Below are 16,157 nucleotides of genomic sequence, written 5' to 3'. Positions count from 1 at the left end.
ATGTTCTTGTAGGAATGTGTTTGTTTTGACTTACAGAATGGTTATAGCTCAGATGGACGCCAGTCAGACTTTTGTCTGTGCCAGCTGTCTGCAGCAGCAACTCATGTAGTCCCACTTTCCACCAGCCATCTTCCCTGTAGCCTTGGAATTTTCATTTTCTCTTGAGTTAATTAATTGTTTTAAAAGCACACTTTTGAATTGCTGTTGGATATGTCAACTTTTAGCTGAAAGTGCTAATAAAAAGGGATTTTTGCATGTGTGCTCGATTCAGTAAGCAAGATGCACTTAGATGTACATGTGAAATTTCTTTTAACTTTGTAAAATGAATTTTGCTTTACAGACGATGTGCTGAGTAAAGATGCTGGAGAATGTGTAATCTGCTTGGAGGAACTTCTGCAAGGAGACACAATAGCTCGACTTCCTTGTCTTTGTATCTACCATAAAAGGTATGTGGGCACTGAAAAGCTATATGCATGCAAAATACTGAAAAAGTATGCTTTTTGAACAGTTTTTTAAAGTTCTATTCTAAATGTTTTCATTGCTGAATAATTATATCTTATTAAATAGAAATAATGATGAGAAAGTATTTTACATTTTTTTTAAAAGATGGTGAGATATTTAGCAATTGATTCTTTTGTTAATATCTGCAACATTGCGTTTCAGTATTAGGGGCTGCAAATCTTGTGAATCACAAGGTGGGAGTAAAAGGTGAATGTGAGAAGTAGGTTCTGATAATTGGTGGCAGTTAAAGCATTCCAGTCAAATCAGCAGAATTTGTTTCATCTTCTTTTAACATGGAAACACACAAGTACAGCCAAAAAGATTTTAGTAGTAAATTTAGGGTAAAAGTGCTTTCTGATGCCTTTAATAAAACCATTGTTTATTCCTCCTTGGGAATCGGCTTGACTATAGGCATAGCTTGGCTGGGCTGTATTGATGACATTGGCACCAGGAATCCCAAGAAGTCCCAACAGTGGTCAGTACTGCGGCTGGTGGTGAGTGGGTGGGGCACTGTGGGGAAGTAATGCAACGGTAGTGAGGCAACTTTGGGAAGATAGGGCAAAAAGAAAACTTACTTTGTCCTGATGGTGTCAAGCTTCTTCTGGTTGTTGGAGTTCCATTCATTCAGGCAAGGGAGGAGTATTCCATCACAATCCTGTCCAGTAGTTGATGGACAGTTGTTGGGGAGTCAGGAGGTGAGATATTCGCTGCAGGATTCCTGGCTTCTGACCTGTTCTTGTAGCCACTATATTTATATGGCCAATCCAATTCTGATACTGGTCAACGGTAACCTCCAGGATGTTGATAGTGGAGATTCAGTGATGGTAATGCCAGAATGACAAGGGGATAGTGTTTACATTGTCTTTTCTTGGAGTTGTTCATTGCCTACTGCCTGACATTTGTGAATGTTGCTTGCCATGTTTCAACCCAAGCCGAGATATTGTCCAGACCTTGTTTGCAATTGGACACAGGTGTTTCAGTATCTGAGGAATCATGAATAATGCTGAATATTGTGCAATCATTGGCAAATATCCCCACTTCTAACCTTATGATTGAGGGAAGGTCATGTGATGAAGTAGCTGACTACAGTCAGGGCCAGGACATTACTCTGAGGAACTCCTGCAGACGTGTCCTGGAGCTGAGATGACTGACCACCAACAACTACAACCATTTTCCCATGTGCCACGTATGATTTTAACCCTTGGAGAGTTTGCCCCCAGAATCCCATTGATTCCAATTTTGGTACGGCTCTTCAATCCCTCCTCACTCGTTTAAATGAAGCCTTGATGTCCAGGGCTGTCACACTCATTTCACTTAATTCATCAACCAATTGATTGGTGGTGGATTTTTTTTTAAAAATGAGTTTTTTTTTAAAAGCTCAGTATACAAGTTGGTTTTTAGATTGTTAAACGATTCAGAAGGGAAGTGTAGGAACTGATACTGTATTGAACTGTAGTTTACCATAGGTCAGTTGTAAACCTCAAAAGTACCTTCCACTGTTTATTTCAGCTTATGGTTCTGTCTATCAAACCTGGGAGCAGAGGACAGGATTAACCTCTATCTTCATGTGGAGAGATAGAGAAAATAGAAGGCAGTCCTTATTTCTAATCATTAAGAAAAGCTCCCTGCCACTTTTAAAGTGGAGTGGCTGGGTCATGTTGCAGGATCACGAACTAGGATTGCCTACCTACCAGTGATTTTGGAATTGGAGGCGTTTGAGTAATGGAAGAATAAGGTGGATTTGTAGACTCTGGTCACTTCTCTTGCCAAAAAGAAGCAGGGTATGGCTTCGACTTTACAGAAAGGAGTAAAATTAGTGCTAACATATTTTCAGAACTGGATGTCACAGACTTGGATACTGGAGGGGATTACTGGTACTGGTAAACAAAGTTTACACTTAGGTTGACTGGTTGAAAGTCTGTGCAGCCTGCTCAATAATTGATGAATTTTCAAAGATTGACAATCAGTCCATTAAAGAATATTTCATTGAGTTTGAGAAGCTTTACAAAAGACTGAAGAAGTTAAATCTAGAAATTCCAAAGTCTGTGCTTTCATTCAAACTCTTAGGTTGTGTGCATTTCTTGGCAATGATTCTTTTTTTGAACCGATGTCTGTTGGTCTAAAAAAAACTTGGAGACAATCATTTTCCTATGACATGTTAAGAGTGATGCAAAGAATAGAATACAGTGATTACTGACACTCAAAATTGAGGGTGGCCTCGTCACAGGCACTTGGGTAAGCAAGGAATTGTTGAATAATGTTTGGGGGGAGTGTGTAGCTTTGATTTATAGATTTTTGAATTTAGGCAAAATGTAAGATTGGGAACATAGCTGACAAAAATAAAATCTCAGAAATCTATGGGGAATAATTAATAGGTGTTTTCAGTTTGACTCTGAATATCACTTTATCAGGAATTGCCCAAGAATCCGGAGTCAAGTATTTGATGCAGCTCATGAAATGGACAGTTCTGAAGGTGAATGTGATCATGATGAGCAGAAAGAATCTGTTTTGCTAATGGTTGAAGGCTTAAATTGACCCATCTTAGAATATTTTAGGTGCTGATTCATTTTGCTGTGTTATGACAGATTGTGGTTGTACCTCAACAGTATGGAACTGATTGGCTGAACTGTTATTTGGAAACCTAAGCAGATCAAAGTACAATCAGAATATGAAAGTATTACCTACTCTCAATTCGGTGATGATAATATGTTACCATCTTTAAACAGAGTGAGTCTCCCCTATAAAATTACAGGACTATTTCATCAGCACTAACATCATTCATTGTGAGATACCATTATTAATGAGTATGTTGATTACTATTAAGTTACTGTTAAAGGATGTCAGAGTTGGGATAAAGAATACTAATCCCTTGTAGAACAGATCACCTGTGAAATATGTATTAAATATGAAGTGTTGTAAGTATTCCTTTACCAGGAATTTAATTAAGCAGTAGCCATCAAGTTGAAGGTATAGAATAAGAATATTTATGTTACATTTTGTAGCAACAAAGCCCATGGTTCGTGTGAAGGAAACCATGCAATAATTGATTAAATGTTACGCAGAATGCTGGCAGAATGACGAAACTGTAAATTACAAATGGTGCAAGCACGGACAGTACATGCAGAGATTCCTTACAGATGATTAGAGGTGTGTAATCTATACCAATTAGCGTGCTCAAATTGCCCTTCAGTGCTGGTACTTGACTCTGGAAGGAACAACTAGCTTTTGTTTTTGCAATCATCTGAATGTATTACACATCATGGAAAGCATTCATAACACCTGGAGCATAACATAAAATTACGAGTGCATTAAGACATTGCATTAGACTGCCTGGGGAGGTTTCAGTTTTGGTGACGTGGTTTATTTTCAGAGAGAAAGATCCAGTAAATGGAAAGAGCCAGGAAAGATTATTGTACGTGTTGGGAAATCTTTCATAATACAGCATGGGAATTAGACCATAAAAGGTGATCATGAGTCATGTGGATGAATTATGAAATTTCAAGCTCTAATAATGTGAAGTGAGTGATGATAATCAGGCAACATGTACTTTGCATAGACATGGGTTCTATAATTCGGAACCAGAGAGGCAGACATAAGGGCTCAAGAAAAACGTTCCACACAAATACTGCAGGATTTATTTGCCCAGAATAGGCTTTCGGGTGGTGTACTGGATAGCAGAGATAAATTATACTGGAGGGAGGGAACAATATGGAATGAACAGGTACGTCTACACACAAAATATAAAATTGGTTACATGCCCATGATGAGGGACAAGAAATGGCCTTGGATGGGCAGCAAGCAATGCAAAAATGAGAAAATGAAGCTCAGATTTGAATTCTGACTCAGAAGGGAAAGATCAGATAGTAGAGGCTTTCTAACGGATAAGAATAGTCAGGAAAGAGCTGGAGAGAAAAGAGGCCACAGTTGGACGAGGCAATAGGATAAAAGATAAAAGTAGATCAAGAGCAATTTATGTCTAGTGATATAAAGTCGGACAATAAAAGAGGGTAAACTAAGAGTTACAAAGCTGGAAAGAACTTGGTATATAGTCAAAAGTTGACAATAGGACTCAACCAGCTATATCACACAGATGGAAAAGGTTCCATGAGATGGGACCTACAAAGCCAAATGACATAGGAGCAGATTTAGGCCATTCAGCCCATTGATTCTACTCACTGTTGTTTTATGGCTGATATGTCATTTTTTTTGCCTTCTCTCTATAACCTTTCATCCCCTTCCTAATCAAGTATCTATCTATCTTTGCCTTAAAGAAACTTAATGACTTGGCCACAGAACACTGTGGAAGCCATACTTTCTATCGACTCACCACTCTCTGGCTGAAGAGATTCCTTCTTGTCTCACTTCTAAAGGATTATCCCTTCACTTTGAGGCCATGCCCTCTGGTCCTAGCCTCTTCTAGGGGAAAGCTTTTCTATGTCCACTTTATCCAGGCCTCTCAGTATTCTGTAAGTTTCAATGAGATCCCCCCTCAACCTTCTAAACTCCATCGAGTACAGATCCAGGAGCCCTCAACCACTCCTTATATGACAAGCCCTTCATCCCAGGATAGTTCTTGTAAACTCCTCTGGGGCTTCCTCCAGATACAGGGCCCAAAACTGCTCACAATCTTATACAGCCTAAGCAGTGCATGTCTTTTAGCCCTCGTGAAATGAATGCTAACATTCCTTTCCTAACTGCCAACTGAACCTGCATGTTAGCCTTGAGAATCCTGGATTAGGACTCCTGAGTCCCTGTGCTTCAGATTTCCGAAGCCTTTCCTTATTAGAAAATAGACTGTGCCTCCATTCTTACTATCAAAGTGTAGAACCTCAGACTTTCCCACATTTGTGTTCCATCTGCCACTTCTTTGCCAAATCTCTTAGCCGGTCCAACTCCTTCCACAGCCTCCCTGCTTTTTCACCGCCAACTGTTCCTCCAGCTATGTTTGTATTATCTGGCAACTTAGCAACATGCCCCAAGTGACAATCTGGATGAAGGAAATGTATAACGTGAATAGTTGTGGTCCCAACACGGACCCCTGTGGAACTCCACTCGTCACTTGCTACCATTCTGAAAAATACCCCTTTGCCCTGATGACATGGGCTGTTCTTTTATTTAGCAGCCTCCTGTGCAGCTGCTTGCCAACAATAGGGTGCTATCTGACAAGACTGGATTGTTAGCTCAAGGTTTTGAAGAATGCTGGGGGAAAGAGATTATAGTCAACAATACTACAGTTGGGAAATTATTTTCGAAGATCTTTTGTAGTCATTCAAACAACTTCCATTTTGAAAAAATGTTAATCAAATTAATACAGAATTTAAGATTATCATTCAAGCACTGGAGCTTTAAAATATTGAAAATGAAGCTCGGTGGGTCAGATCAAAGTTTTGCTTAGAAAATGTCAATCCTATTGCACTTAGTCCTACCAGGTCCAGAGAGAAATATGCTGCTGCTATCAAGGATGAGATGGGACAGCTGAGACATTTTGTTAGACAGCTCAGTTGGTTAGGCACATAGAACAGCCTGGGTGCAAGTTACGATCAGATGGAACTTTGGAGTTCTGAAGGTGGAGAACACCTCGAGTGAATTAAACGTTAAAAAAAAGTTGAAGGATTAGAGGTGTATCCTTGATTATTTATACTGATGCCTTGTATGTGAATCTTGGCAATGTATTTTCCATTGAGATTCACAGTGACCACATGTGCAGCAAGTGTCAGGTGGAGGAACTTTGGCTCAGTTATGAGCTGGAATCTTTGCTATGGATACTGCAACACAGAGAGGGAGAATTCTTGGACATGATATTTCAAGAGACTGTCACACTATTTAGATTCCTTACATTAAATTTGGTCCATGGACAGGGACAGAAGGATATGACCGTGACTGAACCAGGTATGAAAATCCAGAATTGAAGAAGTGCCTCAATGAGTGTGGTTGTAAGATAGGTACAATTCTTGATCCCAGTGTGGATGAGTCAGAGAGTCATTAGAGATGTACAGCATGGAAACAGACCCTTCAATCCAACTCATCCATGCTGATCAGATATCCTAAATTAATCTAGTCCTATTTGCCAGCACTTAGCCCAGATCCATCCAAACCCTTCCTATTCATATACCCATCCAGATGACCTTTAAATGTTGACATTTTACCTTCCTCTGGTTGCTGATTCCATATACACACCACCCTTTGCATGAAAAAGTTGCCCCTTAAGCCCCTTTTAAACCTTTCCCCTCTCACCCTAAACCTATGCCCTTGAGTTCTGGACTCCCCCATCCCAGGAAAAAGACTTTGTCTCTTTACTCTATCCATGCCCCTCATGTTTTTATGAAACTCTGTAAGGTCATCCCTCAGCCTTTGACGCTGCAGGGGAAACAGCCCAGCCTATTCAGCCTGTCCCTATAGCCCAAACCCTCCAACCTTGGCAACATCCTTTCTGAACCCTTTCAAGTTTCACAATATCCTTCCTTTCGGAGGGAGACCAGAATTGCACACAGTATTCCAAAAGTGACCTAAGTAATATCCTGTATAGTCGCAACATGACCTCCCAAATCCTGTACTCAATGCTCTGATCAAGAAAGGAATGCATACCAAACGCCACCTTCACTATCCTATCTACCTGCAACTATGGGGCAAAAGTCAGAGTTCCCTCTAAACTGCACAGTTGCACAGCTATTTGGCAGATAAGCGCATTAGCACATTTATTTCCAGTTGCAGAAGCTACTGCCCAAATGGAGCTTAGATGTTCACAGAGCGACAAGAAAAATGAGAGGCAACATAGACACAAATTGCAGAGAGGTTGAGCGGACTGATCACAGCACCGTAGTCCAGATCACCATTCAAATGGAGGAGAAAAGAGAAATATACTAAAAAGAGATTGAGTACTTAGGGGAGTAGATTATGTTCTCTACAGCAAAGATAGAGAACCCCGAAGGTTGATTTGCCTAGCTTACCTGGTGCCAAGGTTCAGGGCATCTAAGCTAGAGAGACTATTGGAGCAGGAAGAGAACATTATCATGGTATGCAAGTGCCGATGACATAGGACTAGAAAAGAGATCCTACTGACTCCGAGCTAAATTGAAAAGCAGAAATACAATGATTTCCAGATTACTGCCTGGCTCAAAGATTAATGTGGCAGAAACGGGTTCCAATTCATGGGGCACCAGCATTAGTTCTAGGGAAAGAGATTTGTTCCATTGGGATGGACTTCATTTGACTACTGTCCTGACAAATCGGACAACTAAGATTATAGATGGGGGGTTGGAGGGCGTTGGTGCTGATGATGAGATTCAATTAAAGGAAAGTTTCAAAAATAAAATAGAAGTGAGAGAGTAGAAGTGCAGGTTAGTACAGAAGGAAACAATAATCAAAGCATGATGGAAGGGGTAGGAATTATACATCAAGAAAAGTGCAGCAAGAATTTAAATTGGAATAAAAAAAGTCAAAACTTAAGGCTGAATGCCTGCTGTGTTTATAATAAGATAGATGAGATGATGGCATAAATAGAAATAGACAAATATGACTTGATAGCTATCATGGAGACATGGCCACAGGATGACTAGGACTGGGAACTCAGTATTCAGTGATATTAGATATTCTGGAAGAAAAGAGAAACGAAAAAGTAAGTAGGGAGTATTGTTAATAGGGAAGTACTCTGGGGTTATGACTTGTAAAATAGATGCAACCGATTGTGATGTGGAATCAGTTTGGATGGAAGTAAGGATTAACAAGGAAAAAATATCATAAGTGAAAATGATCTATAGACCTCCAAAGAGTTGCCTCACTTTAGGAAAAATTATATATTAGGAAATGATGGAGGTGTGTAAGAGGGGCAGTATATTCGTCATGGGTGATTTTAGTGACTCGACAAATCAGTTGGGCAAAGATAACATAGAAGACAAATCTGAACTGTTCCTCAGGGGTTGTTCCTTAAAGCAGTAAATTGCAGAACCTGCCCATCAACAGGCTATTTCAAATTTAGTAATGTAGAATGACTTCAGATTAATTTGACATCTCATAGTTAAAATCCTTTAGGGTATAGTGATCACAACATGGTAGAATTTCAAATTCAGAGCACCTTGGGTCTCAAACAAATGTCCTCAACTTAAATAAGGGAGTTATTGGAAAAAAAACTTCTGTGTAAAGCAGACTGCCAAATAGACTAGGGGAAAAGTCAGTGGATGTACAATAGTAGACATGTAAGCAAATATTTCAAAATGTTGAGCAAAAATTTATTCCAGTCAAAAAGGACTCGATGAGATGGATGAACCATCCATGATTAACGCAGGCGGTCAGGTAGAGTATCCAATCAAACATTAAAGCATAGAAAGTGGCAGAAACTAGTGGTAGGCCAGTGGCAATTTCTTTAGAAACCAGTCAATGAGTAAAAGTTAACAAAGAGAAAATTAATTCTGAAATTAAATTGGTAATGAATATAAAAACAAACAAAAATTTCATATGGGTATATAAAATGTGTCTATATAAAGACTAACTAAAGTAAGTATGGGACAACTGCACCTTGTAGGTGGGTACTTTATAATGGGGACTAAGAAAATAGCAGATAATTTAATCCAGTATTTTACATTGATCTTCATGGTAAAGGAAATTATAAACAGCTCAAAGATAACAGTTTAGTAAGCTGCTAATAGAAGGAAACATCTTGTAATGGTCTCTGTCATGAGGGAAAAAGTATTTGACAAACTAATGGGACTAAAGACAAAAAAGTTGCCAGGACCTATTGGCCTGCATTGAAGGGATTTAAAGAAAGTGGCTGCAGAGATAGTGGAGGCATTGGTTATAATATTCCTGAACTCACTGGATTCTGGGAGGGTTTTAGCAGATTGGAAAACTGCTTATATAATGTCACTGTTCAAGAAGAGATGGTAGTATAAAGCAGGAAAGTATAGACGAATTAGCCCATCATTTGTCATTTGTTAGAGTCCATTATTAAGGAAGAGATTGCAGTTTATTCAGAAAGGCTTATCATAATCAAACAGAGTCAAAGTTTTGGGAAAGCAAGATCATGTTGACAAATTTGCTAGCGTTCTTTGTGGATATAACAAGCAGATTTGATAAAGGAACCAGTAGATACAGTATATCTGGGTTTCCAGAAGGCATTTGGGAAGGTGCCACAAAAAAGGTATATTGCACAAGATAGGAGCTCATGGTTTGATAGTAATGTATTAGCATGAATTGAGGATTGTTTAACACACAGAATACAGAATCAAGATTAATGAGATTTCTTCATAATGGAAAGATTTGAGCTGACAAGGATCAGTCCTAGGGCCTCAATAAATAATACGTGGGCGGCACGGTGGCACAGCAGTTAGCACTGCTGCCTCACCGTGCCAGAGACTCGGGTTCAATTCCTACCTCAGGTGACTGACTCTGTGGAGTTTGCACGTTCTCCCAGTGTCTGCGTGGGTTTTATCTGGATGCTCCGGTTTCCTCCCACAGTCCAAAGATGTGCGGGTCAGGTGAATTGGCCATGCTAAATTTCCCGTAGTGTTAGTTAAGGGGTAAATGTAGGGGTATGGGTGGGTTGCGCTTTGGCGGGTCGGTGTGGACTTGTTGGGCCGAAGGGCCTGTTTCCACACTGTAAATAATCTAATCTTCTGTTGGAAGATAGGGACATAGTCAAATGATATTAATTTGCTGATTATGCAGAAATAGTTGGGAGGTTATGTTGTGATGAAAGTGATACAGATTGCTTCAGTGAGTGGACAAAACCTTAACAGAAGAAATTCAGTGCAGGAATGTCTAATGTTTGCTGGGAAGAATCAAAAAACAGACTGTTACTTAACAAGAGAGAGGCTCCAAAAATCCCCCTCTCAGAGGAATCTGGGTGTTCTTGACCATGAAGTTAGCATGTATTAAGACCGATAGAATTTTGGCCTCCCATGCTAATGGTTTGTAGCTTAAAAATAAGGACTTAAACACTTAATGGTAAGGTCCTGAGAGACCATGCAGTGCAGGTTCATAGTTCCTTGAAAATGGAGTCGCAGGCAGACAAGGTAGTGAAGAAGGTGTTTGGTATGCTTGCCTTTATTGGTCAGTGCACTGAGTATAGGAGTAGGGAGGTCATGTTGCAAATGTACATGACATTGGTTAGACAACCTTTGGCATACTGCATGTAGTTTGGTCTCCCTGCTATAGGAAAGATGTTGTGAAACTTGAAAGGGTTCAGAAAAGATTTACAAGGATGTTGCCAGGGTTGGAAAATTTGAGCTATAGGGAGAGGCTGAACAGACTGGGGCTCTTTTCCCTGGAGCATTGGAGACTGAGTGGTGACTTTAGAGGTTTATAAAATCATGAGGGGCATGGATAGGGTCAAGAGATCTTTTCCCCCAGGGTAGGGGAGTTTAGGGTGAGGGGGGAAAAATGCAAAACTGGCCTGGGGGCAACTTCTTCTGACGAAGGTTTGTGCATGTATGGAATGAGCTGGCAGAGGAAGTGGTGAAGGCTGATACACTTCCAACATCTGGATAGGTATGAATAGCAAGGGTTTAGAGGAATATGGGCCAAATGTTGGCAACTAGGACAAGATTAATTTATTTAGTCAGCATGGACGAGTTGGACCTAAGGGTCTGTTTTGGTGCTGTACATCTCTATGACTGTATGAGCTGGTTATTCCCTGGTGATACGACATTCTTAAGGGACTGGCTTCAAGTTCCCAATGTGTTTCTATGGAGCACCTCATGCTGAAAAATATATTTGAATACTTTGAGGATAGCATTAAATTTATTTGTGATGTCCTACATGGTAAAATAGATTACTGATGCTCATAAGAAGTGTGGTCTTTTACCCATTGGGAGGATTGACAGCACATGTAATTATTCATTCTGGACTATGTTCTTTGTTACATTTTCATTCCCCGTATTTTTAAGAAGACATGACTTAGCATTAGGGTTTGTGTCTGTCCTGTACATCTCTATGACTCCAACTTAGTTTTTTTGATTATTCTAGCCAGCATCATGATGCAGACCTTTATAGAGCCAAGGAGAAGCAGGCCTGTCTGTCCTTGGCAAGCTTTCTGGTGCTTCATGCAACTTTGTCCTGTGAAAGGAAGGAACGAATACTTGTACCTCGGTGTTTTTGGATGATAAACTGGCCATGGTGGAATAGCTGGAAGTATTTGGAATCTACAAGAAGTAGATGTGATTCTAGCAGGATTGTTGAGGATGTGGGGATGAGATGCAAGGTTTGATTCTTTCAGGCTTTGAATGAGTCATGGATCATTATGAGACAGTGATGGGTGTGACTTATAAGTCATGTTATTTAATATATTTATGATCAACCTGTTCAGAAATGGTATGACATGTCCCTGGAGCAGGTGGAACCTGAATCCAGGCTTCCTGGCTCAGAGGTTGGGACATGACCATTGTGCCACAAGATCCCTCAATGTCATTTGAAAATGCATTCATTGACTTCAAGCAGCTGTGTGAAGTCTTTGGGCTTCTTAATGACTTGGCTGCAGAGCCAATATGCCCAATATTAGGCTGAATCAAATGATTCCCTACCCCCTCACATGTTTAAATGTAGTTTCACTAACACTTTCCAAAAAAGGTCAAGTTCATTTGATTAATTGTGTTTTTGTTTACATTTCTGCTACCCAGTTTCCAATACTAGTTCTTTTTTCATTCCTGTGTCTTGCTCAATACTCCTGTACACTTACAGCAATACCGTCATATTAGTTAATCCTCCCGTGAATATCCTGAGACATTAATAAGATGGAATGTGCTGAAAGAACCTGTACTCAGAAATTACTGCTGGCTTGAAAACTGGTCAAAGAAACAAATCTGAGAAACCGCAGTACAATATTTAAACAATGTTTTAATAGGACTAACTGAGAATAATTTCAAGTTTGTAATTTAACTAACGTTCAGATATAGTTCCTTGGGTTTTGCTACCGGGAGTTAATATCCTCTAAGTCCCTCAATTGGATTATTACCTTGTAATCGCTGCCAGACAGCCCTTCTATGTACATATCAGATTAATCTCAGCTATGTAATGAAGTAGAATTGTATACTTTAACAGTATCCAATTAGTTTACTTCAAAATGAGTTCCCAATTGACAATATTGATGATAATAACAATTGAAACTGCAATTCTATTATGACTGCCAGATCCAAAATGCACTGTTTTCAATCAAAAACCATGCTACCTTTTTTTGATAGACACAGAAAGGATTAATTAGTGAACTCATTTCTCAAGTATTTAAATGTGAAACCTGTCAAGATAGTTTAATGAAATAGCTATGATCATATTGAATGGCAGCACAGGATGAAGGGGCTGAATTGCCTACTACTGCTCCTATTTTTATGTTCTTATATACATTTGGAAAATTGTTTTAAAATCAAAATTTGACAGCGGAAACTTGATTTATTTATTACAACAACTCTACAAATAAATTATAATCTAGCAGCTATAACATAGAGAAGTATCTTGAGGTACTTCACAGGTGCATACTAAGATCAGCATAGCCATGAAACCAAAGAAGATAAGACCATTAGAATTCAGCAGAAATTAGGCCATTCAGCCCATTGAGTCTGCTCCACCATTCAAACATGGCTGATCAGTTTCCCAACTGAAAATGTGTTGCTGGAAAAGGACAGCAGGCCAGGCAGCATCCAAGGAGCAGGAGAATCGACGTTTCGGGCATGAGCCCTTCTCCTGTTCCTTGGATGCTGCCTGACCTGCTGTGCTTTTCCAGCAACACATTTTCAGCTCTGATCTCCAGCATCTGCAGTCCTCACTTTCTCCTGATAGGTTTCCAAACCCCATTCTCTCTCTTTCTCCCTGTGACCCTTGATTCTTAAGAACCTTTCTATCTCCGTCTTAAATATACTGAATGACCTGACCTCTACAGCCTTCTGTGGAAATGAGTTTCATAGATTCACCACTCTGTGTCTGAGGAAGTTTCTTATTATCTCCTTATTCTTATTATTCTAAAAGGTCTTCCCTTTACTCTAAGGCTATGCCTTTGGTTCCTAGTATTTCCTACCAATGGAAACATGTTCCCAACATTCACTCTGTCTAGGCCATTCAGTATTCTGTATGTTTCAATTAGATTCCCCCTCATCCTTCTAAACTCTATCGAATATAAACGCAGAGTCCTCAAAGGTTTCTCTTGTTAAGCTTTTCATTCCTGGGACCATTCTCATCAACTTCCTGTCACTGTGTTCCAGTACACCATTCCTGAGATAAGGGGCTCAAAATTGGGCACAATACTCCAAATGTGGTCTGACCTGAGCCTTATAGAGCCTCAGAGGTATATCCCTGCTTTTATAAATGCTCTCAACATAAATGCCATCATTGCATTTGCTTTCCTAACTACTGACTCAACCTGCAAGTTTACGTTGAGAGACTTCTGGACTAGAACTCCCAAGTGTCTTTGCACCTCAGACTTCTGAATTTCCTCCCAATTTAGAAAATAGTCCATTCCTCTATTCTTCCAACCAAAGTGCATAACCTCACACTTTCCCACGTTGTTCTCCATCTGCCAGTACTTTGTCCACTTTCCTAACCTGTCCAAATCCTTCTGCGGCCTCCCTACCACCTCAATGCTACCGGTCCCTCTACCTATCTTTGTATCATCTGCAAACTTAGCCAAAATGCCCTCAATCCCTTCATCTAGATCGTTAATGTATAAAGTGAAAAGTTGTGATCCCAACACTGACCCTTGTCGAACACCACTTGTCATTGGCTGCCATCCTGAGAAGGACCCTTTTATCCCCACTCTCTGCTTTCTGCCAGACAGCCAAGCTTCTATCCATGCTAACACCTTGCGTCTGACACTATGGGCCCTTATCTTGGTCAGTAGACTGCTGTGTGGTTCCTTGTCAAAGGCCTTCTTGAAGTCTAGATAGATAACATCTATTGGCTCTCCTTGGTCTAACCTGCTCATTACCTCCTCAAAGAAATTTTAACAGATTTGTCAGGCATGACCTCTCCTTGATGAAACCATGCTGACTTTGCCCAATTTACTATACATTTCAAGTATTCAGAAATCTCATCCTTCACAATGGATTCCAGGATCTTACCCACAACCGAGGTTAGGCTAATCGATCTGTAATTTTCCATCTTTTACCTTACTCCCTTTGTAAACAGGGGTGTCACATTAGCGATTTTCCAGTCCTCTGATACCAGCCCTGATCCTAACGATTCCTGAACAATCACCACTAACACCTCACCTATCTCGTCAGCTATCTCCCATAGAACTCTTGGGTGCAGTCCATCTGGTCCAGGTGATTTATCCACCTTCAGCCAATCAGTTTTTCTAGCATCTTCTCCTTGGTGACAGCCACCATACTCATATTGGACCGTTGAGCAAGACTTTGGGCCAAGATGCAAGTTTTGAAAAGAATCTTGATGAAGGAAAGAGATCTGAGACAGATTCTTCCAAGCCCCTGATTTACATCGACCATGACACAATACTTTGGAAAATGAGGTGAGATGTCTCTGGAGGACCTTCTCAACATTTTCCAGCATCTTTGAGTGACGAGATGAGATCTCACTAGTGAGTGAGAGGCTTATTAGCATGGGTTATCACTGACTAACTGCCTGATAATATTTAATCTCACCACATTAATATGCAATTTCCCATTCTATCAACTGTCAGCTAGCTACTAGATGATGTGAATTCCCAACATAAAAGTCAAAGCAGTTAACTGGCTACTTCAGCTCACCGCTTGCTACTCAGGACTTCCATCATGGATGCATAGTATACAAACCTCGTCACTTACTGCAGTGGCAGTGACTGCAGCACCCCACTTCCACAGATTTTGGCATAAGAATATAGAATGGTACAGCCTGACATGTACCAGCCTCACTACAGGAATGGGCACCCAGCTCACAAATTGGACTAGGCTGCATCTCAGGGCTGCTCGTTTGCTAATTTACCATTCACTCATTTCTTAAGCATGAGTAATATGAATAATCGATCATGAATCTTTGTGGGAAGTGGGTGCAGTAGCTGAGATGGAGTGAGTGTGAAGTAGCAGAGAGATGATGATGGCACAGTTATTGACTTTCCTATGTCATTGCATGCTCTTCCAGATGGCTGAAACGGCACTGATCTGGGTGGCAATCTTGGACAAGGCTGGCAGAGTCTGATGTTGTGGTCTCTTCTGCCAGTTCTGGAGGAAGAGGGCAGTCCATATATGTACTGCTTCATTCACCAGGCCATCCAGTCCTCCTCATTAGTATCTGGGGACTAATTGGAAGAACTGTCTCACAGACTAGTCAAGGAACAACCTGACGTAGTCATACTTACGGAATCATACCTTACGATGTTGCAGACACTACAATCACCATCCCTGATAAATCCTGTCTCACCTGCAGGACAGACCCAGCAGAGGTGCGGCATAGTGGTATACAGTCGGGAGGAAGTGCTATGGGAATTCTCAGTATTAACTCTGGGCAGCATAAAGTCTCATGGCTTCAGGTTAAACATGGGCATGGAAACCACCTGCTTTTATCATGTACCGTCATCCCTCAGCTGATAAATCAGTACACCTCCATGTTGAACAACATGGCATGGGCACAAAATGTATTCTGGGTAGGGGATTTCAGTGTCCAGCATGAAGTGTGACTTGGCAGCAGTACCATAGAACATGCTCAAAGTTTGGGAGAAGAATTGTAGCTCGGGTGCTCATTGTTAT

General features: G+C 40.4%; 1 protein-coding gene across 1 annotated transcript in view; it reads left to right on the top strand.

Moving 5' to 3' along the window:
* Positions 1–16,157, top strand: part of znrf1 (zinc and ring finger 1) — a 257,590-nt gene that overhangs the window by 188,111 nt on the left and 53,322 nt on the right. The window contains exon 4 of the mRNA XM_060838197.1: positions 341–446. Coding sequence (XP_060694180.1) covers positions 341–446 — 106 coding nt within the window. The remainder of the gene's footprint in view (positions 1–340; positions 447–16,157) is intronic.

This window comes from Hemiscyllium ocellatum, chromosome 17 (genome assembly GCF_020745735.1).
Source record: "Hemiscyllium ocellatum isolate sHemOce1 chromosome 17, sHemOce1.pat.X.cur, whole genome shotgun sequence".
In the NCBI taxonomy this organism is placed as follows: domain Eukaryota; kingdom Metazoa; phylum Chordata; class Chondrichthyes; order Orectolobiformes; family Hemiscylliidae; genus Hemiscyllium; species Hemiscyllium ocellatum.
This window is presented reverse-complemented; position numbering and strand designations above follow the sequence as displayed.